Here is a 25,590-nt window from a genome sequence, read left to right on the forward strand (position 1 = left end):
AAGATCCTCGCCCCTTTATCTGCCAGGACAAATCTGACCCTGGGGTCATTCTTGCTTGTAGGTACAAACGTGATGAGAAACTGTCTCCTTGGCATGTGCAGGGAAGTGACCAAGGGATTAAATGCCACATTCTGGGCCCGGGGCGGGTGTCACCCCAGTGATTGAGAGATGTCCAGGAACCCAGGGGAACAGCATTTCCCTCTCCAAGCTGCCGTCTTTTGGGGACAAACTCACCTATTGTGAGTTTTGTCACAACAACATCCTGGCCTGCCACAGCGAGATGATATTTTGTCAACCCCCATGTCCGGCGAGATTGCAGCGAGGAAATTGGGACACTCCCAGAAACAGCAGCAGGGTGGTGGTGGCCCGACTGTTCATCCCCTGCCCAGGAAAGGGGTAATTGAGGGAACCGCTCTGCCTGGGGGACCCTGGTGATAACAGACATGCCGGAGAGATTGGACAGCAAGTCCGCGATGGATGGCCCTGCGAGAGAGACTGGGCCCAAGCTATTTGGCCTGTAACATCCCTACTCGTCGGGTCGGCAGGCTGCAGGTCGTGGCAGACAGGCCCCAGCAGCCCGAGTTTGGCCCCAGGGAAAGGCACAGAGGGGGTGCGGACCCCACAGCAGAACACAATGCACACAGCCTGGGCTGCAGGGAGTCCCGGGGTAGAGTGACCAGACAGCAAGTGTGAAAAATCGGGACGGGGTGGGGGGGTAATAGGAGTCTAGATAAGAAAAAGACCCAAAATTGGGACTGTCCCTATAAAATCGAGACATCTCGTCACCCTACCCTGGGGTGTTGTCCCTGCTTCCCCCCTCGCATGTTAAAGGCCACGCAAGGGGGCGGGGCTTGGGAACCCACCATCGCCCCCCCAAGAGCAACTACCACCTGCCCTGTGCACTGCCCATTATGAGCCCCGCCCAGCAGCAAGGAGCACGCATGCGCATTTGGATAAGGGTACACTCGCCGCCGCCGCTGCCCCCTATGAAGAGCTAAACTGGAGCACGCGCAGTGCAGTGACTAGTGTCACGTGAAGAGGGCTAGCCATGCGGGAACACGTGACGTGAAGAGGGCTAGCCGTGCGGGAACACGTGATGTAGAGCGGTGAGCTAGCGCGCGTAACGCCTACGTCCTGGGTCACGTGCTGGGGGAGCGCCCTCCCCCCGGCCTCCGGCCCCTATCACGTGGTGACTCCGCGCCCAGGCCGGCCTCAGTGCGCGGCTCCTTCCGCCTGCGGCTGACAGGCGCCCCTCCCCCCGGAGCCGGCGCTGGGCCCGGAGCCGGAGCCGGAGCCGGAGCAGCCATGGCGAGCGGCGGCCGGGCGGAGGAGGCGGCGGGGCCCGAGGCGGACGAGGAGGCCATGGAGCGGCTGGCGGCGGCGCTCAGGCAGCGGCTGCGGGGCTGGGAGGCGGCGCTGGCGGCGGCGCAGCGGCTCCTGGTCTGGGAGAGGCCCCTGCACAGCCTGGTCACGGCCGGCGGGCTCGGGGGGGCCCTGTGGTGAGAGCGGGCGGGGGCACCGGGGCGGGGGGGCGAGGGGGGCTGAGGCCGGGGGGGAGGGGCGAGGGGGGGCTGAGGCTGGGGGGGTCTGAGGCGTGGGGGAGGAGGGGCGGGGGGGATCTGAGGCTGGGGGGGGTCTGAGGCCTGGGGGGGAGGGGTGGGGGGGGGTCTGAGGCTGGGGGAAGGGGCGAGGGGGGTCTGAGACTGGGGGGGAGAAGGGGGTCTGAGGCGTGGGGGAGGAGGGGCGGGGGGGATCTGAGGCTGGGGGGGGTCTGAGGCCTGGGGGGGGCAAGGGGGGTCTGAGGCTGGGGGGGCCAGGGGGGTTAGGGTGCTGGGGATTTGGGGGGCCGCACAGTGTGAGCAGGGGAGATCCCCGCTAGCTGGCACTAAACGCTGCTAGGGGTGATGCTGATGTCGGGTCCCTGGTTCCTGCCCAGGTCAGTGTCGCTGTGAGCTGCGGGGCCTGGCCGTTCACACTCTAGCTCTGGAGGGAAGGTGGGGTAGGGGAATTCAGCCCCGCAGTGATGCTTCTATTGAAGTGCATCTTCCGAGTTGTTTTGTAAGGATTTCACGCAGTGCTGTTCTCATCTTCCTTGTCTCCTGGTACCTCAGTTGATTGTTCCCATTGGAACGCAAGGTCGGAAAGCAGCAGAAACCGCCCAGAAAACCAGATGCTGCTCAGACTGTTTCTCTGAGGAGATGTGTTACAAATCTTGTCCATTTGTGGAGAGTGGGGCTCTCTGCCTCAATGTAGGTTCTCGTCCCTGCCTTGTCCCTTCCTCACATATGCCATCTCATGGTGATGCTGCTGTGGTGCGAGAGTTGGAATTCTCTCCGGAGCTTGGTCAGTGCTACTGTGCTTGTTCAGGAAAAACTGGTGTTGCTTTAGATCTGGGTGAAACGAGTGTTTTTCACCTTCTCCCTAGGGGACTGAATGCAGTATCACTTCTGCACAGGGACAAGTGCAACCCTGTTGTAGGACAGAAAGAAATGTGGTCCATGGAGTTCTGCACTGTGCCCTGCTGTTGCCCTCTTCTCTAAGGTGCAGCTAGTGGAGCTGTAGATCTCAAACTGCAGCCAGGCTGCATAGCCCAAGATAAGGTATCATGTGATGTCACTGGTCGTCTCAGAGGGCTGATCCATTTTATTTAAATTTAGGGGATCCTTGGAACTCCTGGCAAGTTGTCTATGTGAGTTGGGCAGAGTTCACATGTCCCCAGTTCGAGGCCAATGAGCCAGTTTCCTTTGGGTTCATGGCCAGTATAAAGCTGGGTGTGAGCAGTTCAGTGCCCAGTTCTATAATTCTCTCATGCATCGATTGCCAGGGTGTATTCTCCTCATGATCTTTAAAGAAATCTACAATTCCTGGTCTGAAGTGCAGATGGAATGTCAAGTGATGTTCTGTAGAACCTCATTACAGAAAAGCGTTTCTAAACACACTTTGGGACGTCTTCCAAGAACCTGGATGGTCTGATGTGAGGGAGGCTTGAGGGGAGACTAAAACAAAGCCTAGAATGACCCGCTCTCCCCAAAGCATCCTGCAGGCTAAACCAGGGCAAATCTCATGACTGTCTCAGAGCAGAAAGTGTGTGAGAACAGTGGGTAAAGTGCAAAGCTAGAAAACCATTGTGGGCAGTTGCATGCAGATGTTTACAAGATAATGCGAGCAGGGGAAAGGGAAAGGAAATTGAGTTGCTGCCATACCGCAAAATCATTGCCATGTCTAGCAATGTTAGCAGTAGGTAGAACAGGGGTCAGCAACCTTTCAGAAGTGGTGTGCCGAGTCTTCATTTATTCACTCTAATTTAAGGTTTCGCGTGCCAGTAATGCATTTTAACTTTTTTAGAAGGTCTTTTTCTATAAGTCTATAATATATAACGAAACTATTGTTGTATGTAAAGTAAATAAGGTTTTTAAAATGTTTAAGAAGCTTCATTTAAAATTAAATAAAATGCAGAGCCCCCCGGACCGGTGGCCAGGACCCGGGCACTGTGAGTGCCGCTGAAAATCAGCTCGCGTGTCACCTTTGGCACACATGCAATAGGTTGCCTACCCCTGAGCTAGAATGATCCAGGGCTGCATTAATGGAAGATGCTGCAGGTTAGGATTGAGGTGCATTAGCCGAGCTGTCTTGAGGACTCCAGAATTAATTAATGGTGTCTGTGGGTCACACTGGAGAGGTGCTGCTAGAGTGGGGTGGTGAGAGCTTATACTACCTTTCCTAGTACAAAGTCTCATCTTTTCTGAGAATTAAAATTCTCCAAAATATTTTTAAAAAACCAAAGTACAAGACTCTTCTCTGTCCCTACTGCATGTGTTTAATAGCTGGTGTGACTGCCATTTTTTAGTTAATCCCAAGAGAAGTGCACAGCGGGAATGTACCTAAAGTGGGAGACTGTAAAACATCAACGGTATTGTGAGGCAGGGAGGGAGGATGAAGCAGCAAATACCCTTCACTATGGGAACATCCAAGATGTGTCCATCTAGGAGTTACACTGACATCTTACCAGCTGGCATCTAGCTTGCATAAAACAGTCCTTTGCATCTGCCCTGGGTATGGAGGTGCAAACCATTGGTAGTAGGGGTCCCAGCATACAGTACTCCATCTTGTCCAAAGAGGAGGCCCCTGCGCAGATGTTCTGTCTGTCTAATGCCCCCTTGGTCCATGGGCTACACTTCTGTATTCAAGATGAGGTCAGCCACAGTCCATAACCCAGTATTGTATGGCTTGTGTTTAGCCTGGAGTAACCCTGCTGCTTTCCTTTGACAAGCACAAACAGGCCTCTCCCTGCTACCAGGGAGGTGCCAAGGGGTTCTACAGGATTTGGCCTATGATGATAAAGTGCTTGCTCCTGTTGGCAGCTGTAGCTAATTGGAGCCTCGCCCAGGCATGTTTCTAGTTAAATTAGTGCACTTCATCCCATGGTCACAGTAGGTTAGTAACCCTAGTAATGTTCTGGGCTGGGAGGAGGTGCTACATTCCACCTCGGCCCCTCCACTAATTGATCTCAGTGTTTGGGGACCTTGATCTCTTGCTAAGCCAATAGCTGCTCTGTATTTCTGTCCTGGCACATTCCTTCCATCCCGCCCTGTGCCTGCCTGTTTCCTCCCCCACACTTACAGCAGCAGCATTAACAAATTTGGAGGATGAGTGGCAGAACCAAGCTGTGGACTGGAATGAAAAACATCCTGTTTACTCATGTAAACAGTGAGTCCGTTTTTTTGGCAAAATGTTCAGTCTGTGGTCTTCCAGACAGAAAAGGGCAAAATTGGTCAGAAAATCTTTTTTTTTTTTTTTTTTTTAGATGCCAAAACAATGAACAATTGAATCTAAAATTATGGGAAGAAAAAAGATACTTGACCAGTCACTCATTTAAATCATTTTCTATTACTGTTCCCTCTTCCTTAAAATTACCCAGCTGGAAACTTGCATCATATGCATCTCCTTAAATGACTATGAACTAATGTGCTGAATTTAGAGGGTAAATCCAGAGCAGAGCTTTGAAGCTGGAGCTGTGCTGTGAGGCTGGTGTGTTTGGGAGACTGATGTATGAGGAAAGATTAAAGGAGCTAAATGTGTCTAGTTTGGCTAAGTAACAATTACAGTGGATTAAAATGGGGTGTGGGACACAGAATGGTTTAACTGCCGCAGGTGGGGGAAGGCCTGAGTATAGTCCCACAGGCTATAATTGGAGATTATGAGCTGAAATTCAGAAAAGAGACATTGAAGGTGAACTGTAGGAAAAGTTTCCTGAGCTGGTATGTTTCTAGCCGTAGAATCCTCACCGCAAGGGAAGAGATGGGAACAGTTCTGTCTTGGCCCCACTGAAGGGAAAGGGAGGTTGTTTTGCGTGGCCCTTGATAAGACCTAATCTCTCTTCTGAGCTCTCTAACTTCTGATTCTTTGGTTTACCCTGGAGTTCAGCTCTCTGTCGCTCTGCACAGTGAGATGCGTGCACCTCCAGGTTATCTAGTCTGTATTTGTAGTGCACTTCCCTATTTGAGGTTAGTCTCTTGATAAGTGTTTCTAGCAAGGTGAAGCTAAGTGTGGTTTTGTGCTCCCTGGGCTGAGAGCACTTTCAGGCTGAAAGCATAGCAGGCGAGGAGTGTATCGCTCCCTCTTCAGCCCGTGGCTGGCCCAAGGATGGGGTTGACGGGCTCTGGTTAACCTTTCTTTGCTTGCTGCTGGGAGGTGAGAAACCAAGACGAATGGGGCTGGAGTTGGGGGGGGGGGGTGGCATGTTTCATGAGCAGCTTTTACTGTTGAATTTATGAAGTGTTGGGAGGAGACAGCCCCTCTAGCTAGGGGTGAGCATGGATCTCTGGGGCTGTTGGGTACAGGCCAGAATGTCAGTGAGGGAGATGGAAGAGCCTGGGTTCCAATCCGTCTACATCAGGTGAGTGGCAGGGCCACATGCTGCATGTGACCCATGCTCGGATCGGGGGGAGAGGACCAGCAAAAGAACTAATGTTTGGAAGCAGATTCTGGATCTGTTTCTGTTCCATCTAATGCTCTCTGACGATGGTTTAGAAACCGATGTATCATCTGTCACCGCAGCTCTTTTCAAAACTGAGCTGGTCTTCCCAGCGCACCTCCTAAAGAGTCAGTTATAACAATTTGCATGTACAGTGTGTTGCGCTGTGAGGATTTGTACTTGTGCAGCTCTCCGTATTCTACAGCGGGGGAAGGAACTCTGGCACAGAGGGGGAAGTCCGTCTGCCCACAAAGCCGCAGTTATGGATTCATCTTAGTAACAGGGGCTCGCAGCTTTCTTCCCAGTGCACCAGCTGATAACGGCTCTGTTTGGTTTCCCAGGTTGTTTTCCTCCACTTCTCTGCGGCCTCTCTTTCTCCTCAGCATCTCTCTGCTTGGAATTCTCTTGCTGGAGAGGTGGAAGCCCAGGTTCCTGTTTGACTTCTCTGGTAGGTGATGCATATTGTTGTAGCTGGGAAATCATGGGATGAGGTTACAACTGCCGGGTCGTGGACAAATGCTGGTATTCCCTGACCGTTATGGGTACTGTAGGTCCCCTCCTTCCCTTCCTTCAGGGCCTTGTTCTGCAGCTACTGCCTCCGTTGCATTGAGAGTGCTCAAATCCACAAACCAGCTTGGGCAGGCTCCTTGGCGGGTTGGAGCGTGTGCAAATAGGAGGCAACGATGGCTGGTGCAGTCAGAATGTCTGTCTGGGGATTGATAGAACTGTTGACAGCCGTTCAGTTTGATGGGGCCTGGCGAGGCCCAGCTAACTTGGATACGCATGTCAAAAGGACAGTGACTGGGGTGTTTCTGCTCAACACTAGGATTATTCTGACTCTGGGTCTCCTCTGCCAATTCAGATGGGAAACTCCTCAGAGCCCAGGTTCTCTGAACTAACGTCACTTTGTTAATCCTTCCTTTTTCTGAACAGAGTTCTTCAGCTTCCAAGGCTCTGTGTCAAACAGTGCGCGGTACTGTCCTTTCCATAGGAACAGCCATCCTGGGTCAGACCAATGGTCCAGCTAGTCCAGTAGCCTGTCTTCCCACAGTGGCCAGTGCCAGATCAGTAGGGAGAGTGAACAGAACAGGGCAATTAGCGAGTGATCCATCTACTCTCGTCCAGTCCCAGTGTCTGACAGTCAGAGGTTTAGGGACACCCAGAGCATGGCGTTGTTACCTTTACCATCTTGGCTAATAGCCAGTGCTGGACCTTCCCTCCATGAACTTATCCAATTCTTTTTTGGACCCAGTTATAGTTTTGGCCTTCACAACATCCCCTGGTAATGAGTTCCACAGGTTGACTGTGCGTTGTGTGCAGAAATACTTACGTATGTTTGTTTTAAACCTGCTGCTGGTTAATTTCATTGGGTGACCCTTGGATCTTCTGTTATGTGAAGAGGTAAATAACGCTTCCCTGTTCGGTTTCTCCACATCAGTCATGATTTTATAGATCTCTATCGTATCCCCCCTCAGTTGTCTCTTTTCTAAGCTGCACAGTCCCGGTCATTCATTTTAATCTCTCTTCATACAGAAGCTGTTCCATATCCCTAATTGTTTTTTGTTACTCTCCTCTATCCTTTTTTCAATTATAATACCTCTTTTTTGAGATGGGGTGACCAGAGCTTCATGCAGTCAAGGTGCAAGCGTACCATGGATTTATACAGTGGCATTATGATATTTTCTGTCTTATTATCTATCCCTTTCCTAATGGTTCCTTCTAAATACAATGCAGAGGGTGAGAGGCAGATTCCAGACACGGGTGTACACTGCCAATAACATAACAGTCAAAACCGATGTGCTTATCCCAGGCTGAGTACAATCACCTCATTGTCGTTATCCAGGAGATAGGCCTGCACTCCATCAGGAACAGTCAAAACTGGGTACAGCCGTTTCCGGCTGCAACAGGGTAGCGGAGAGGACAATGGCCGTGAACACAGCTGTATGACCTAGGTTATTGTATTTGTACGAACCAACGTCTGGCTTCCAGCTAGTAGGTAACAGGGACCATCTTGCACATCTTGGCCAATGTATTATGGGGACTCTGTCAACATCAGACTCAGGCTAGGACTACACTACAATTGCTGCAGCTATGCCGCTGTAGTATAGACACTCGCTGCAGTGACAGAAGAGGTGTCTCCATTGCTGCAGTAAATCCACAATCTCGAGAAGCGATGGGTAGGTCACCGGGAGAATTCTACTGGGATAGAGATGTCTATACCAGGGCTAAGGTGGGCTTAACGATGTCTCTCACAGGTGTGGAAAATTCACCCCTGAGCAAGGTAGCTAGGTTGAGCTAAGTTTTAGGTGTACCCCAGGCCTCAGAATAGCAGCAAGGAAGACTATTCAAACAAGGTGTGATTGGTTGCCATCTAGTTTGAGTCCCTCCTTCAGCTAAATTTATTAAACGAATAGATTTAGGAAACAGTTTTGTACTAGAGGGGGCCCGCGTGTGCGTGTGAGAGAAAGAGAGAGAGAGATGGGCTAGATGTAACCTGCTAGGGTGGTGACTTAAAGAGCTCTCACATGCAGCCCTGATAAGATTATCTAGGCTGTGTAAACATTCTTTCAGTTGTATTAATCTCTTCATTCTTGATGCTGTTTGTTTACTCTGTGCACTTCGTTCAGCTTGGGCAGTGAAACGAGACTGGCCAGTTTCTCGAACGCTAGCGTGATGCTGTTTTTCCAACACTGCAGGGAAGAGTTTAAATGTTTAAAATACCCCCCAATCCTCCAAAATGCCTATTTGCATTAGGCTTATTAAATCCTTTTGTTTACAGAATTCTGGCTGCCCTTTATAACGGTCTTGCAGAGGTGGGAGAGGGGAAGTCTTCTTTCCGTCAGAAAAGACCAGAACTAAAGCCATCACCTTCTCCCCTGGCAAACAGAAAGCAATGCTGGGATAGTTCTAGAACACGAAGCAGTGCGGGAGCCAAAGACTGATCCCATGTCCTTGACTCTCAGTGCTATAGCCTGATGCACATCCGCTGTCCTCTTGTGCTGCCTGTTGCTGGACAGAACTGCTTCTCTCGGAGTTGTTTTCTTCCCCACCGGTTTCATCTAAAACCAGTCCCTGGGCTGTTCTGTCCCCTCGCTGGTCTCTGTGCTGCCAGCAAAGGGCAAATCACCTTCCTGATTTACCCACTTAGGTCACAACCTGGATTTCCGTGTAGTCCATTGTACCAAATGGCCTTAGCTCCTGCAAGGGAAGAGCCATGTTCTGGCACCAAGGGGCCTCCTAGTGCGATGTGCCACAGCTGACCGTGTAACGGCTCTTGTCGGAGTCTGGCCTCCAGTTCAAACACCGAATGGCAGCCTGGGAGCTTCATGCTTCGTATTTCCTGCAGAGCAAGAAACAGGTCAGTACGGCACCTGGAAGAGTTTCGACATATATACACACACTCCTCAAAACCAGTAGGTCTCAGTCTGGAGCATCACGGGAGACTGAACGTCCTCAGTAATTCCATTTGTGGATGAAAGCTGGTACGAAACATCAGCTTTTATTCTTCAGTGACTCACCCGCCACAGTCATGGACCACAACATGAGCACAGAGAAGCACAGCATGTTAGGAGTCGTATCCGAATGGAATGAGTGCATGCTGTGCTCTGTAGCCATGTACCTATGCCAAACATAGCCACTTCCCCTTCTTTCCATTCAAAACTAACTCTTGGAATGTTCCAGTAACACGAAGGTGCTTCCTGCAATGAGGATCAAATAAGGATTGTTACTGGAGCAAACCGAGAGAGACAAAACTGAGAGAGACACTTGCCCCGAGGATCTCGTGGTCTGTTAGACCAAACATGTTGTAACCACAATCCGCTGGCTGACCAGACAGCAGGTAGAGCTGGAGGAGGTGCAGATCATTCCCACATTCTTTTTTTTGTCTTGATATTTAAACTCTATGCATAAGTGTACAAGGAGGGATTTGAATAGAGTATGTGACTGGCTAGGAGTAGGAGGAGCTGCATCTGGGGGTTAACACCTCTGCCTCCACCCATGAAGTTCACTTCTCCCTGGGTCCAGATCTTCTTGTGACTGGAAAACCCCTCAAGTCACACTCCAGCACCAGGGTGGAGGCTTGGCTCAGTAGCTGCATTCTGTATGGACAATAACTGGGACACAAATGAATGCCTGGTGCTCTTTTAAAAAGGGGACCTGCTTTCTAGCCGAGTTTGCACTGGGAATTTCTAAGAGCTGAGGAACCGCAGGCGCCATCACCTGACCTGAATACTGGCAGTCGCGTCTCTTAGATGCAATCTGGTGTGTCAAGCTGTGTTTACACTGGGTTGTAGATGTATATAAATGTTTACCGTGAAATGTCAGCAGACATTACTGTTCTGGACAGATGTTTAAGGCCAGCTGGCTGTCCTGAATACACTCTCTAACTTCCCACTGATTTAAGTGGGATGATGGCGGATGATATCTCAGTAAGGAGAGTGGGGATTTAAAAACTTGCTCATTTGAGTGGTCCCAGCTCCTGTGTGAAGCTCTCTCCAGCTTTGTGGAGAATGTAATCCTTCCCTAGGCTCTGCACTGCATCGGGGTGGGCAGCACGCAGACTGTGCTTCTGTAAGAAGGGATGGAAACTACAGCGGACCCTCGCTAGAACGTACATCTATATAGCGCGAATTCGCTTATAGCGCGGGAATCCCAAATTTAATTACCTTCATTGGAATCCGTAGGAACACGGGACCGCGCATGGATCCAAAATCCTGCATTCTAGCGAGGGTCTGGCGTACTAATTTTAAATGAGAGCTTGAATTTGCCAAATATGGCAATATCTGCAGAAGATCCTAACTCTGTGCGACGTGCTGATTGTTCTCTACCAGTGGATTTCGGTTGCGCTCTGGTCAGCTGCGGTAGACACCCAAAATGTGCTGCCGTTCTGCATCTCCCAGAGCCACCATTGATTTGGAGCTGATTTCAAAATTATTTGGAGTCAGCAGTTCTGGAAGGAGTCTTCTCATTCCCTCTGTGACACCCTGCCCCCCAATATTCACCACAGTCATGTGGCACCCCAGGGGGAACCTGTCACACCCTCCATTGCCATAGATTGGCACTCTACCATTGCTTGTGGCACTGGGGAATTCCACAGCCCTGGTGCTATGCCTCAGGAAATAGGAGAGGTGGCAGCGCACTATCACTTGTACAATAACAGTGCAGGCGCTACCACCTAATGCAGCAAACAACAAAAAATGCCGGTGCCAAACACAACTTCCAGAGCGATCTTGGCATAGTGCAGGTGGCAGCTGCACCTCCGAGAGCTGGATTTCTCTGTGCTGTGATGAGGCAGCACCTTTGAGACGTCTCAGCATGGAGATGGGATAGATAGCAAGCGTTTTTGCTTCCACTACAAGAGAGAGGTAGACGACCAGCACAGCAAAACGGCTGAATGAATGATGCTTACATCTCATGCCGTGGCAGAAAAACCATGGCTCTCGGTGTGTGACCGCTGAGCTGATCAAATAGCCGCCAGAATGCAGACCGGCAAGGAGAGTGACTGGGCTGATTACGGGAATCTGGGTCACAGACTGAAAGGATTGCCTCCTCGCCTCTGCACGCTGTCTCCCGCTCCAGTGCACCGCTCAGGAGCCTGTCAGTTTGGCGCTTACAGCAAAGGGAAGAGTTTGACTGACTTGCCCACCACTGTCATTGCTAGGACAGTGTACAGCGAACAAATCTGTTAAAGAACAGCTTCCATCTCTGCGTCAGGACCACTGGAGAGAGTTAAGTCTGAGAAGTCCAAGTCTCACTTAGCATTCACCACGGGGAAGAATGCTTGTTTCCTTTTTGCATCTCACTCGGCTGGGGAGTGAGACCAGGGGCGGCTCCAGGCACCAGTGCAGCAAGCCGCAGGGGGCGGCCTGCCGGTTGCTGTGAGGGTGGCAGACAGGCAGTCATCGGCGGCATGCTTGTGGGAAGTCCGTCGGTGCCACAGTTTCAGCGGCAATTCGGCGGCGGGTACACCGAAGGCGCAGGACCGGCAGATCACCCGCAGAAATGCCGCCAAATCCGTGTGACCAGCAGACTGCCCGCCGGCGTGCCGCCGAAGGCCGCCTGACTGCCGTGCTTGGAGCGGCAAAAAACATAGAGCCGCCCCTGAGTGAGACTGGACTAGACCAGCCACTTCCACTTCCTGGTTGACAAGACTCCGGGGAGAGATTCCAAAGCCTTTCTGTTCATACAGGGTTTGGGAACCTGTGTTTTGCATACAGCTTGAATTCCAGGCCTAAATTCGGCCAACAACAGCCCTTTATTTGTATTGCACTTTTTGGATGTTTGAGGGAAAAAATCCCGTCGGAGTTTGGAATTGTGCAAGCATCAGGAAATGCCTTCAGCGCTGCACAGAAGCCCTGCTTCGTTGTCCCTGAGTCTGTGTCCCAAACTGGGCTGGAGAGATGTCTCAGCCAGTCAGCATTTGTCAGATTCCCAAGCCCTCCAGTAGCCTGACTTGCATCAGTACAGTGGGGCCCTGGGCACCTTGGTAGGACAAATAGTAAATAATGTCGATTTCCCAGTGGGGTCAGTGTCGCCAGCAGGACATAGTTACACCCAGGAACCCGCAACTCGTGAATTATACAGCAGGTCTGTGCTATTTGGTACCCAGTTGCATGCTAAAAACACCCCCCTCCCTGCAAACATCCTGCCATGACTTGCAGAGAGGAGCCTACTCGGAACACTCTCCACAGAGGACTCTAGGGTGGCAGGTGCTAACGGAAATGCAGCACGTAGCTGACAGCCCAGGGCATCCTAGGAACCGTGTTCAGGGACTTCGCTGTTCGGTTTTCAAACAGCCTCTGAGCTCCTATGTTGCCCAGCTTGGGAGCTCATTGGTGCCTTGTGAGGAGTTCAGGGGACGCACCTGAGAGTGCAGCTGCTCCCGTCTTTAATACGGGCTTGCAGCCTATGGAAGCGACAGGCCCAGCATTCAGGACTCCAGGTCAGTCTGTATTGGTGTCCCTAGTGGAGATGGAATCTGTGGCCTGACTGCGTTTCCTGCTGGGGTCTGAGACAAGCGCAGCCACTGGCCCCATTAGAGACCTCTGGGGGCTGAATCTGGGCTGTGTGCAATGCTTCGGCCACTCTGGTGTTGAAAGCGAACCTTTACCAGGAAGCGTTCCCGCTTCTCTCTGCACGTAAACATGTGCAAACCCAACAGCCAGCTCTAGCCTGGTTCCTACGTGCAGGGAGATCCCTGGCTAATTCTCTGCTCAGCTCCTAGCAATTAAGCTGTCGTGTCTTATTTTTCACTTGGCTAACGAATCTCTCTTGCTCTGTCCCTACAGCGCAGCCCTCGGAGGAGCCGGGAGGGGACAGGTAGGCTCGCTTGTGCCCTCTCAGGACAGGGGGCAGCGGGGGTGGTGAGGTCAGCGTGGTGATCTTGTCTGTCCTTCTCTCTGCCTGGCCCCCCTCCTTTGCCCATGCTCAGGATTGCTCCCCACTCACACTGCAGTGTGTTTGTGAGCATGGTTCCTTAAATGCCTGTTCTTTAGCTGACACACAGCAGGGTTTGCAATGCTCCCGCAGTGGCAGCCATTGGCTTCATTTGCGCAGGAACAGCATTTTGAGATTCCAGGAAACCTTGATCCCCTTCAGATGTCTGCGTGCTTCTGGCACTCAGGATGTCCAGGATTTTTCCCTGACGCTCAGGCAAAGCAGATCTGTCCCAAGCTATTTTAAGAATCCCCAGAGAGAAGGAAATCCCTGGGATTGGCTTTTGTAGAGTACATGCACCACCTGTAATTGCATGCTTCCGGCCCCCAGTGCTTAGCCATTGGTTATGGGCAGCACGGTCACCCAGCATTGCAGGGCGTTTGTTACCCAGGACTGGCTGCTGGGAGCTCCCTGAGGTTTAATCCCAGCTCTGATGGTTTCGCCTCTTGACCTGTGACATGGGGATGTTGCTATTTGCAAGGAGGTGCTGTGTTTTGCAGCAAGGTGCCTGGGCCCCTGCTCTTTCAGCATGGTTCAGCTGTCCCTCGTCCGACCCTGTTTGAGGTTGGAGTGGAGTGGGGTGGGCAAAGCAGAGAGGCATCATTAGTGAAGTTAAATTTGAGATGCACCCCAGTATTATGAAGCCCTGGATAGGGAGCCCTGCTTCCCTATGGCTGCTGTACCCCCAAGTGAAGTGGGGTGCGTTGAAGGTTTGTCCTCTTACACTGGTATCTGTTTCTCTAGTGAGAGCGTGACAGCCGGAGCACAGCCCCATCTCCTCAGCGTCCCTGAGCTGTGCTACTGCCTGGCTGAGAGCTGGGTCACCTTCCGGTTGTACCTGTTGGAGCTGCTACAGTACAAGAGGCAAAACCCTGCCAAGGTAACTTGGGCCATGCCACTCCCCCTCTGCTGGAGGTGTTCCTCTTGTAGTCAGGGGCTCCTCAGATGACCTGGGGGGGTGGGAGGAATCTTAGGGCAAGATTTTCACTGTTCCAGCCCTTCACTGATGATTGCGGGTGTCCTTCTTGCATCCCACCCTGCCCGGACTTCAGGAAAGGGAAGCTTTGCTAACGAATAATTGTGTTCCCAGCACCTGTGAGCTGGGGCCAAGCGTAACCCCTTATGGGAATGGCCAGCTCTCTGTTCCTTGAGTTATAGTCCGAGTCGGAAGTTCGTCCGATTATGGCTTTTGCCCTGTCGTAGGCTCCGTTCAGCGCTGGAAGCTGTTTTGCAAGCAGCACCTTCAAGCTGCTGTTCTCCACACCCATCGTGCAGTGGTGCTCAGGGCTCCTGAATGCGTGAAAGAATCTGGCATAAACCTAGGGGTTGATGGATGTGCCAGATGTCGTCTGGAGAGGAATTACCTCTTCGTAGCCAGGTCTTGGTCCTGGCCTGTATTAGGTCCTCGACATCACCGAAGATCAATGACATCCACACAGGCCACCTTTGCAGCAGACTTGGCAGACTCCAGTGTGCTCAAGTTATAGAAACAAGTGGGGTTTTACTATATTTATTTCCACTGCTGGCTATACCCGCTTCTCAGACAGGTGACTCCACAGTTACAATATTCAGCCAGAAGGGGGAGAGAAAGCAACTCAAGACAGATGCCATAAACTTAGTCTGGTGTCCTCTAGTGTTGAGCTTGAATTAGTTAGAAGATGAGACTCAGAGTGCACCAAACTCTCCTATATGGCTTCCTTTACTTGGCCAACCAGCATTTCCGCTCACGCTCACCAGTCTCTCCAGCCCTGGTCTCTTTGACAGACCTCCAGGACACTAGAACCGTCATCTAACCCGGGAGACGGGCCTGTGCCCCTTGCAAAGAGCAGAAGAGTCTGGGCTGGACGGTCACACACCCACCAACTCCAGATGAGCCGTACTGGGGGGTGGGCAGGGCACCCTGGATTGTGAACAGATCATCTAACTGCTCTATGCCTCAGTTTCCCCATCTGGGTAACGGGAGGGACAGTATAGACTCCTCTATAAAATGTTAATCTACAAATGAACAGCACTATCTAATGCCTAATTATAATATATCCTATCTTACTTCCAGGAGGCCTTGTTGAACTTCAGAAGTGAGACAGTTTAGGACATTCCCATAAAGCTTCTTTGGTCGGGGGGCGGAGGGGTGGTCACAGGTTCTTAGGTTTCCCTAGGTCTCATCTACACTGACTTGCTTTTTTGCACTTCACTCGGCTTCTCCCCGGGGCTGGGAAGTTTGAGTTCTGACCATTAGTGCCGGGAGCTCAGCACAAATCTAGGCCAGAATAAGCCATTGGGTTGGATCAGGCTTTTGTGTATTAAATTTGCGTTACAATATTTTAAGGTGAGAAATGGCGCCGAGCGCGTCTCTTGCCCCAGCTGCAGGGATGGCGTCTTTGCCTCTTGTCTGTTGTTTTGTTCATCCCTCACCTCTTTGTTTCCCCAGTTCTGTGCAAGGGTCTGTTCGGGGTGCCTGATCCTGGCTATGGTCGGACACTATGTTCCGGGCATAATGATCTCCTCCATCATCTGTGAGTATAAGTGGCCCCTTGGTGTCAACTGAGACTAGTCATGACTTGCTTGAGTCATTTGATATGCTGGTAGAAGTGTGCTCACGATTCTTTCATATCCCACAGCCCATACCAGATAAAGGGAGATGCATAACCTCCCTGCCGCCTCAGATCATTTGCTAGCATACTGTTTATGTAGGACCTGCAGTGGATGCAGTACTGCACAAAGCCAGAAGAGGGAGCCACAGTCAACCAGTGAACCCTCTTCCCAGATCTGCACCGTTCTACGTGCTCGGTGATTATATGCAGTGTAGCTGTAGGTGTGTTGGCCATGGTGTTAGAGAGACTAGGTGGGCGAGGTGTTGGTCCAATAAAAGAGATTTCCTCACCCGCCCGGTCTCTCTAACATGCTCAGTGAAGCAGGTGTTCCTGCAGGGAAGCAGAGAAATGCAGTGTCACTCTGAAACTTCAACAGAGAACAAGTCCATGTGTGCCAGGTTTGAAAGGAAAAAATTACTGGGGAAAGCGAATGTGTATTCAACCTTCCCAAAACGTTACGGGCAGCAGGAGGTAAAATCGGAAGGAAATGTAAGTACTTGGCTCTCTTAAGATCACCCTAAAGAACTTCATTATATAGTCAGAACCACAGTTTGGAAACTTGGAATGCTGATCTGTTTACTCTTCCCCTGCTCCAGTGGCCGTGTTAGTTTATCGGCTCACTCAGGTGTTGGGCACACTGGCTTCCAATTGGGGCACAGCCTTGCTTGTACGTCCTAGGCTGCTGCTGCCCTTTCAGAAGTCGGTCACTTGAATTAGCCTCCAGCTATAGCTCCAGCTCCGAGGTCAGGAATGAGGTGTGTGGACTGCGCTACAGAGAGCTCAGGTTTGTAATAGCAGGGGTGTCACAGGGAAGGGCTGCTGTGCATTGGCAAAGCTGTTTGTGGATGAAAGTAGCCCTGGAATAATAGGGCGGTGCTGCAGATCAGGAGTGAGGTGCATTGGCAGACCTGTAAGGGGGAAGCCAGTGCCATCAGACTGCTCTTCAGCTGACATGGGTTCCATTCCTGGTGCTTATGGGCCTGGCTACTGGGAGAATTGGCCTATTGTTCCTTTCCCAGTGTAAGAGCGGCCACAGCGAGTCAGACCAAAGGTCCACCCAGCCCCATATCCTGTCTCGGACAGTGGCCAATACCAGGTGCTTCACAGCGAATGAACAGAACAGGGCAATTATCAACTGATCTATCCCCCCTGTCATCCAGTCCCAGCTTCTGGCCGTCAGAGGTTTTAGGGACACTGGGAGCCTGGGGTTGCACCTCTGGTCATTTTAGTTAAGAGCCATTGATGGACCTATCTTCCAGGAACTTCTCTAGTTCTTTTTTTAACCCAGTTATAGTTTTGGCCTTTACAACATTCCCTCGCAGTGAGTTCCACAGGTTGACTGAAGAAGTACTTCCTTATGTTTGTTTTAAACCTGCTGCCTATTCATTTTATTGGGTGACCCCTGGTTCTTGTGTTATGTGAAGGGGTAAATAACACTTCCCAGTTCACTCTCTCCTCACCAGTCATGATTTTATAGACCTCTGTCATATCCCCTCTTAGTGATCTCTTTTCCAAGATGAACAGACCCAGTCTGTTTGTTCTCTCCTCATATGGAAGCTGTTCTATACCCCTCCTAATTTTTGTTGCCCTTCTCTGCACCTTTCCCAATTCTAGTATATCTTTTGTGTAGCTCAGGTGACTAGAAGTGCCTGCAGTATTCAAGGTGTGGGCGTGCCATGGATTTATATAGTAGTGATGTTGTGATATTTTCTGTCTTACTGACCCCTTTCCGAATGGCTAACGTGTTCCGGGTTCTCTCTGCGTTTCCAGTGCTCAGCATTCTGCTGTGGCCATTGGTGGTTTACCATGAGCTGATCCAGCGGATGTACACTCGGCTGGAACCTGTCCTGATGAAACTGGACTACAGTATGAAAGCAGAGACCCTGCACCTGAAGCACGAGAAGAGAAGTAAGGCAATGCCTTTTCTCTGTTCTCTCTGCCTTGGCCGGCTGGGAAAACAGCACTGGCAAGTCGGAATCGGTGTGGAACGCCCGAGAAATGGCATCCCCGAGGGAGGGGAGGATAGCGGGGGGAGGGAGGGTCATTCTAGGGGTGATGGGGGAAAACTGAGCAAAGGAAAATGTAGGCTGAGTATTGGGAGTACGGGGAGAGACTGCTTGGGAGTGACCTGTCAAGCAGTGAAAGGGGTTCCTGGGGGAGGGGTGAGAGCCCCATTACTTGGGATGCTTAACTGGGCTGGGCAGAACTCTAGCGAAGGGGCTGAAGGGAACAAAGCTGGCCTGGGGTAGGGATGGCCTAGACAGGACCCCGCAGCTCCTTCCCTCCCCTTTCCAGGATTCTGAGCCCGGTGCCGCTCAGTGACGTTTCTTCCATTTCCCCACACAGAGCGCCAAGGAAAGAGTGAACCCATGGCTGGCGATGAGCCAATGGCGGAGACCGAGAGTGAGAGTGAGGCGGAGCTGTCTGGCTACTCCCCGGTGGTAAGGGCTGCAGAGGAGCCGTGCGGTAGATAGCACTCTCCTCCCTGCCAGCACCTCCCCAGGGAGCCAGGAACAGAGGGTTGGTCAGAATGCAGCCACACTGGTAACCAGCAGCAGAGCGGTGCAAGTCGGCCCTGGCCTCTGGGCCCTGGCCGGGGTTGGAAAGTCACCAGGGGGTGCTAAGGGAGGGGTGCGAGCTGCCTCTGTGGAGGGGCTGTCACTGAGGGCCTGCTTGTCAGGTGGCCCCGGGAGCAGTGTGGTGGAGTGCAAAGCCCAGGGAGCTGGAGTAAGGCAATGCTCTGCCTGCTCGCCCTGCCCCCTCGAGCCAGTGACTAGAGTAGCCCCGATGGGCTCTGCAGGGAGTCACGCTGCACCTGTCTCTGCCGGCCTGCAGGCAGCGGTGCTGGTGGTGCAGACGGCTTGCTATTTCCTGGAACCCTGACCACGCCCAGGGTAAAGGGTCATGGAGCTGTTCCCCGCCACTCGCTCTTGCTCCGTAGATGGGAGATGTGTAGTCCCGTTTATTTCCACGCTGATGGGGTGATCAGGGCAGGCGTCTGGTTTTGCTGCAGCTGCCAGTGGAGGGAGAAGCTGGGCTGGGAGGTGGGAAGCTTTAGGTCACGTGAAAGTATCTGCAATGCCCTCTGCTGCTGCGTGTATAGATGTCCTTTTTGGCATGGCCTGTTGGCACTGGTGTGAAAGGGGTCCCTGCCCTTTGCGACAGTGCTGTAGCCACCGCAGGATGGGGGAGAATCCCCTGCTGTGGGGATTTCTAGGGCTCGCAGGAGTTACACATGTGCTTTCCACTGGGCCCTCCATGTTGGGCGCTGGCAGGACGCAAACCCACCCGCGCTCACTCCAGGAGCAGCACGGGTGAGTCTGCCTGGACAGTGTCATGAGGATTCTGCCCAGCCCCCTGCCTGTACAGCGTGAGAACCCGTGTAACAGTTCACCTGGCAGATACCTTCTGCCCCTGCGGCTCCGGTCTGTGCAGGGGAGCCAGCAGGGAGTGCTGCCAGCCGGGCACCCAAACCTAACTGTCCCCTCTGCTCTCCTCCGCCACAGGTGGATGTGAAGAAGACAGCACTAGCGCTGGCGATTACCGACTCTGAGCTCTCTGATGAGGAGGCTTCCATCCTGGAGAGCGGGGGCTTCTCTGTCTCCAGGGCCACCACCCCGCAGCTGACTGATGTGTCTGAAGGTAATTCCCACCCTCACCCCACGCATTGTCCTGAAACAGCTGTCTGGTAGGAACCGGCCATCACTGTCCCTTCCCCGCCCCTGGAGCTGGGACAGGCCCCTGGAGGACGGGGAGAACCAGGCTGTTTGCAGGGGAAAGGGCCAGAAGGGAGCCAGGAGACCCTCACTTGGCAGTGAAGGTGGCATGCCCCATCTCCCCCATCACTGGGCTGGGAGTCTGTGTTGTCATTTCTGGAGTTTGAAGCTCTCCTAGCCGGGCTGCTAGTCCAGCCCCCGCCTTGGGCGGGGAGGGAGGCCTTAGCCGCAGCACAGCTTCCGTGACTGCTCCAGCTGTCTGATCTCTGCTGCCTGGATGATCCCGCGCCATGCACTACCCTGTAACTCTGGAGAGGGAGGCAGCACGGTCCTCAAAGGCTCTGCCAATGAGCAGAGAGGCAGGCAAGCCCGGCCAAGTGCTGACGTGTGCTCTGGTGCCCAAGCTGTGTGTGGCATTGTACAAAACAAAGGCAGAGGCCTTGCCCCGCAGCACTCGCCGGCTCCGATGAGGGCTGGCTGTGTGGTGGTGACGACAGGATCACGGGGCTGGCTGGGTGCGTGCAGGAAGAGTTGTGGGCACTGGGTAATCTATGGGAGTGTAGCTCGTCAGACACTTGGGGGTGGGTTGGAGGAGGGATTGAAAGGGGAGAAGGTGGAAGTGTGACAGGGGCTTTAGGCGTGAACAGGCCCCGTGGCAGGTGGAGGATGGCAAGAAGGGGATGGTCTGGTGAGCCCCCTGCTGCGCACACCCCACATGTGGGGCAGAGTGAAGGGAGGTGGCTCCTAGGCAGGAAGGAGCTGAATTGTGCAGGAGCTTGGATCCAAACCCATGTTCCTTCAAGCACTCGTCTCGTGGAGTGCAGGGCACCCCCTGCTTCCACACTAAGCAGGATGGAGCAGCCCAGGGGGCAAAGATCAGCTGGGGCAGGCAGACGCGCAGTCCGGGCCTAAGGGCCTGGGACTGGAGAGCGGGAGAAGCACCCGAGAGCTGCTGCTAATGCCATTGCCTGGCTGTGCCTTTCAGACCTGGATCAGCAGAGCCTGCACAGTGAGCCGGAGGAGTCCTTCGCCAAGGACCTGGCAGAGTTCCCCTCCGTAGAAGAGTATCATTCCAGAGACCTGGGGCCACAAAGCGACGACGATGCCTTCGGGGTGCCACTGGGCCCTGAGCTTGCCCATGCTACCCACGAGCTGGACTCTGTGGAGAAGGAAGCTGTGGACTCTGACCTCTCCGTTCTCCATCTAGCTTCTCCTCTCCATTTTGTAAATACGCACTTCAATGGGAACGGGCAAGTGGCGCCAGGCGGTGCAGAGCCGCAGACGGCTGCTGCCCCCGGCCTGGGCATCCGCATCGATGTGCTAAGCGAGGAGATTGTCACCACTGCCATCACCACGGTGGTGCAGAACACCCTCTCGGCCCTGCTGCGCTCCTCTGAAGCTAGTGAGGGGCCCTCCCTCTCCGAGTTCCTCCCCACTGAGCCCGAAGAGAGACTGAACTTCCAGGCGCAGCTGTCGGAGACCGAGGTGGTGGGGACGGAGACTGCAGCTCCCCTGGAGGAGGAGGGGGAAGTGGATGACTTTGAGCTACTGGATCAGAGGGAGCTGGAGCAAATGGATGTAGAGATGGGGCTTGGAGGAGAGCAGGAAGTGCAGGAATCGCCCGTCCCTCCAGTTCCAGCTTCCTCCCAGCTGCCAAAGCCAGAGGATGCAGAGGAGGCGGGGGCAGCGGCGTCTTTGTCTTAGGTCGGCTCTGTCGCCCCCTCTTTCCTCGTCCTCCCTGGAAGGATGGACGGACGGACTCCTGCAGTGAGAGATTCGTGTTGACCAGGGTGGCAAAACGGCTGTGTTCATGTGCTGTCGGAATAACCCAGCCTTCCCAGCCCAGCCTTCCTCAGTCTGAGTGAGGAGAGGAACCAGGCCGCAGCTGTAACCCCAACCCCAGCAAAAGCTTCCTAGTGATGGTGCAGTATTTTGGTCTGTCTTCTGTTTGGCTTTCGTTGTGCACGCAGAGTACTGAGCTAGACGTAGCTGCTGCTATCCCACATCCCCAGCAGGACAGAGGCAAGCGTAGTTTAGTGGGTTTTTAAATGGCTAAAAGTGTAAATAATTTTAACTGTCTTTGGTTGAGCTGGATAGGGGGAGGGGAAGGAAATACATCTCTGGGTGCGGGGAAGAGCAGAGGCAGGCCGCTTCCTACCAGCAAGGAAAAGGTGGGTGGATGCAGGAAGGGGCCTGTGAGGCAGATGGCAGACTGTAGTAGCCTCTCCATCAAACCTAGCATCGGGCATTTCCCTGGGTGTCTGGCCCGGAGACCACTGCTGTGAATGGAGCAGCTTCCAGGTCTGGACCAGTTGCTCCTTGCCCCTGTCTTTAACGGAGCGGCACACAGACGGCTCCTCAAACCATTGTGCTCCAAATAAGCGTGACCAAGCCAGACCCCCGAGTGCCGCTTCCTCTTGTCTAGTGTCTCGCTGTGGCAGCTGGCTGGCTTTCTGGTGGCTTGTGCAGCGGAGAAGCGTCTGATTGTTTTGTGGCTCTAGTCCGAGGGGCTGCGCAGACAGTAATTGTGTGATGGACCCCCCCAATCTAACTTTTTTGATAACTAAAGGCTGTTTTTAGGCGGTGTTCTGCAATCTCTTACTGCACTTTACATCCCAAGTGCCCCCGCCCACGCCCAAGGCTGGGCCAATACAACTCACTCTACCACCTCGTCCCTCGTAACCCGTGTCCCTGCTGTCAGCACTTGGCATCTCCGTTCCAGTCCCAGCACAGGATCATTCACTGCTGCCCGGTGAACCTGCTCCTCCTCTGGCAGGCTGCCCTCGCTGGGTCTGGGAGCTGGCAGGGCAGTGTGAGGGACGGAACAGCCGCCTCAGATCTTGTCCTCTCAAGCAGGGCCTTTGGAAGCACCTCCCATTCTAGCCCAGTTGGGTCCCCAGCGCTTCCTGGGACTGTCCCAGTGTACAGCGTGGACTAGGTTCTGATCTCGCTTCCAGCAGGAGGCACTGCTCCCTGTATCGCAGCCACAGGCCATCCTAGCTCTAGTCCCTGCCCAGAATGGCTCCTGTTGTGTTCCTGGAGCAGGGAATGGGCGTCCTTGGCCGTAGCTCTGGCAGGGGAACAGGAGAGGCTCTACTGACTCTAAGGGGGGAGCTGTAAACTGACTTGGTAGCTTCTGTGCACAGCCCAGCAGAAATGGCTCAGCCAGCGTGTGGCGGCTCAGCACGTCCCCTTGGAAGTTCTGGGCCTGGTCGGGCTAGCTCTGTCCGCACAGACAGCGGAGCACTGCAGGCGTGTGTGCAAAAGGCCTCTGTGAAATGGTGGGCAGTGGAACTTCAGGCTCTGCCTCGGGCATATAGGCCAACACGCCCAAGAGCAAGGCTGCCTGGAGTCCTGCCTGTCGTCGCACCTAGTACGTCCAATCCCTCTCACTTTCGTAACCCCCGTACTGTCTTAATGTACCCTGGGGTCTGGCTGAGACTGCTAAGGGTCTCTGTGTCCTCATTGCACGTAGACCCTGCAGCGTGAGGGCCCTTGGCTAGCGGAAGTGGAGGAGTGGGAATTTTATGTATGTACAGGGCTGTTGCAGCCTCTCCTATCAACTCTTACTTAGGGTGCTGCAGTCAAGAAGCGTATGGAAAGTGAGAGGCTGCCTGCCCGTGGCCACCAGTCCCCGGAATATGGGCCCAGGGAGAGAGTCTGTCTAGCCTGATGGCAGAGGCAGGATGCCTTGCTGTGCTTCCCTGCCCCCAGCCAGCACTCTCTCTTCCAGAGCTGAGACAGTCAGCTCGTCACGCACCCAGGCGCAGCCCCTTGACTGGATTTCTCATAACTGACAACAGAGCTTTTAAATTCAGAAAACTCTCCTGAGATCAGAGGGCTGAGATAACCAGGGGATGGGAGCAGAGGCCCAATGACGTCTTTGCTACACCCCTTGGGCAGAGCATTTTGGAGAGTTCTCTGGCCCCACGACCGCAGTTGAAGCTGGGCTTCGGCTGTCCCCCTGTATTGTGTGTGCGCTGATCTCCCCCCCCAGCCCTTCCCTGTTTGTGTGGGACAGGGCAGACTCCAGAGGCGTTGGTAGCTCTGTCACTGTTTGACTGTTCAAAGCATGGACTAGATGGACACTTCTACACTCTGTATGACTTCCCTGCTCAATGGAACATTCCATGGGCGTGGTGGCTTGTGGGTCTATGAATTCTTTAATGGTGGCCCCTCCTGGCCTCTTTCGAGCTAGGACGATCTGCTCCCAAATCCCAGGTTTGGGAAGCGTTCAATTATTTATTGAGTAGATAATGTAGAGGCATTTCCCGAAAACCTCCTCCTAGCCCAATGAATGCCAAACTGGCCCAAATGGAGCCTGTTCTCACCCCCTTTACCACAGCAGTGTAGCCCTAGCAAGCAGTGCCCTTCCTCGGAGAACACCCCGTCTCATGAGGGTGGCTGCAGTCTGCTTGGATGTAAATTAGATAAGCTCCTGGTAGGCTGCCAAAGCAAAATGTCGGCCTCCTTGTCCTGCATTGCATTGGGAATCCCAGGCGCAGCGCAGCATCCTGCGGTCTACAGGGTTGTGTGCATGGCCCACATCGCAGCCGCCCACGTTCAAATGGTGCTAACGTTGTTCCAAAAAGCCCCCGCCAACGTATCCAGTGAACAGGCTGCCACATATCGCTAACCAAGGCATTGTTGCACGGTAGGAGCACAAATGGGTCACAACAATTTGGACCCCAAATTTTCTTTCAGGATGGGGGGAGGGGAAGGGATCTTGTATGCTTCTGCTCATATGCCCACTCTCTCCCTGAGCACTATGTCCGCAAGAGAATTTGAGGCACCAGTGCTGGTAGCCATGGGTGGCTTTTCATTGCTGGTAGGTCTGCAGGAGACCTGGTAATAAAAATGTGTTAATCTCTTCCTAAGAACATCCAGGAAAAGGGGGAGGGGTCCTTGTAACCAGTGTTCATTCTATGGCTATATTTAAAAGCAAAATGTAGAATTTGTAATAAAAAATAAAAACGAAAAAATGTTAGAGGAGAAAGTTCTGGGCAATAAAGTTTGTTGGCTGTATGTGATGGAGTCTTTCTAGCTTGTCTTGCTCTCCTCGCGTGGGGTGCCAGTCTGACATTCAGTGCCAGGCATGGGGGAGAAATCACTTCTTTTCACCCTGGCGGGAGATGTCTGTCGGGGCGGTACTGTACATGCAGAGCAGAGCTAGCAGCGAGGCTCGGATCAGCTGCCGGGTGGTGTGAGCAGGCCCCCCGAGGGAGGTAACGTCTTGGGGTGGGGCAGAGCCGGCTGGCTGCCAGCTTGGATTCTCCTCTCCTGCCCAGCTCACTCATGCTCGGAAAACCCCCTGTCTGGTGCAGTTGCTCAGCCAGCAGCCTTGCAGAGTTGTTGCAATGACAATGAGGGGATGGGTGAATATGGAGGACTCATGGCTGTGACTTTGATGTCTCTGGCTGTCCGTTCAGCATCGCTCTTCTTGGAAACCTCGGCAGCCTCTACTCTGCAGTGGCCTAAGATGCTCTAGTGTCAAGTCCCTCTAGGGTGACCAGATGTCCCGATTTTATAGGGACAGTCCCAATTTTGGGGTCTTTTTCTTATATAAGCTCCTATTACCCCCCACCCCCTATCCTGATTTTTCACACTTGCTGTCTGGTCACCCCAAGTCCCTCCTTTACTGACACCTCCCCAGTTTTTGACCTCTGCTGGCCAGGAAATCCCCAGGACAGCTGCTACTGTCTGGAATCGGGGCCCTGGGCCTGCTGGGCACAGGCAGGAGCAAGGCTAGAGCTGATGGGATCAGACTCCAGTACTGCAGCCCTCTCCCCTTGCAGCTAAGGGAACCTGGCTAGTTAACTTACAGCGGTAGAGGGGGGGTGGGACCCAGGTGACCTGGATTCTACTGGCTCTGATG

At 53.2% G+C, this 25,590-nt stretch overlaps 1 protein-coding gene across 1 annotated transcript; it reads left to right on the forward strand.

Moving 5' to 3' along the window:
* Positions 1-1,246: 1,246 nt before the first annotated feature.
* On the forward strand, positions 1,247-24,740 carry RETREG2 (reticulophagy regulator family member 2). The gene is made up of 9 exons (XM_054043635.1): positions 1,247-1,499; positions 6,316-6,422; positions 13,261-13,291; positions 14,153-14,288; positions 15,837-15,921; positions 17,770-17,907; positions 18,346-18,440; positions 19,506-19,641; positions 20,701-24,740. Exons 1-9 carry the CDS (start codon positions 1,306-1,308, stop codon positions 21,417-21,419), a joined length of 1,641 nt encoding a protein of 546 aa, XP_053899610.1. The 5' UTR covers positions 1,247-1,305; the 3' UTR covers positions 21,420-24,740.
* The last annotated feature ends 850 nt before the right edge of the window (positions 24,741-25,590 follow it).

The sequence above is a fragment of the Malaclemys terrapin genome, chromosome 11, assembly GCF_027887155.1.
Source record: "Malaclemys terrapin pileata isolate rMalTer1 chromosome 11, rMalTer1.hap1, whole genome shotgun sequence".
NCBI classification, from domain to species: Eukaryota; Metazoa; Chordata; order Testudines; family Emydidae; genus Malaclemys; species Malaclemys terrapin.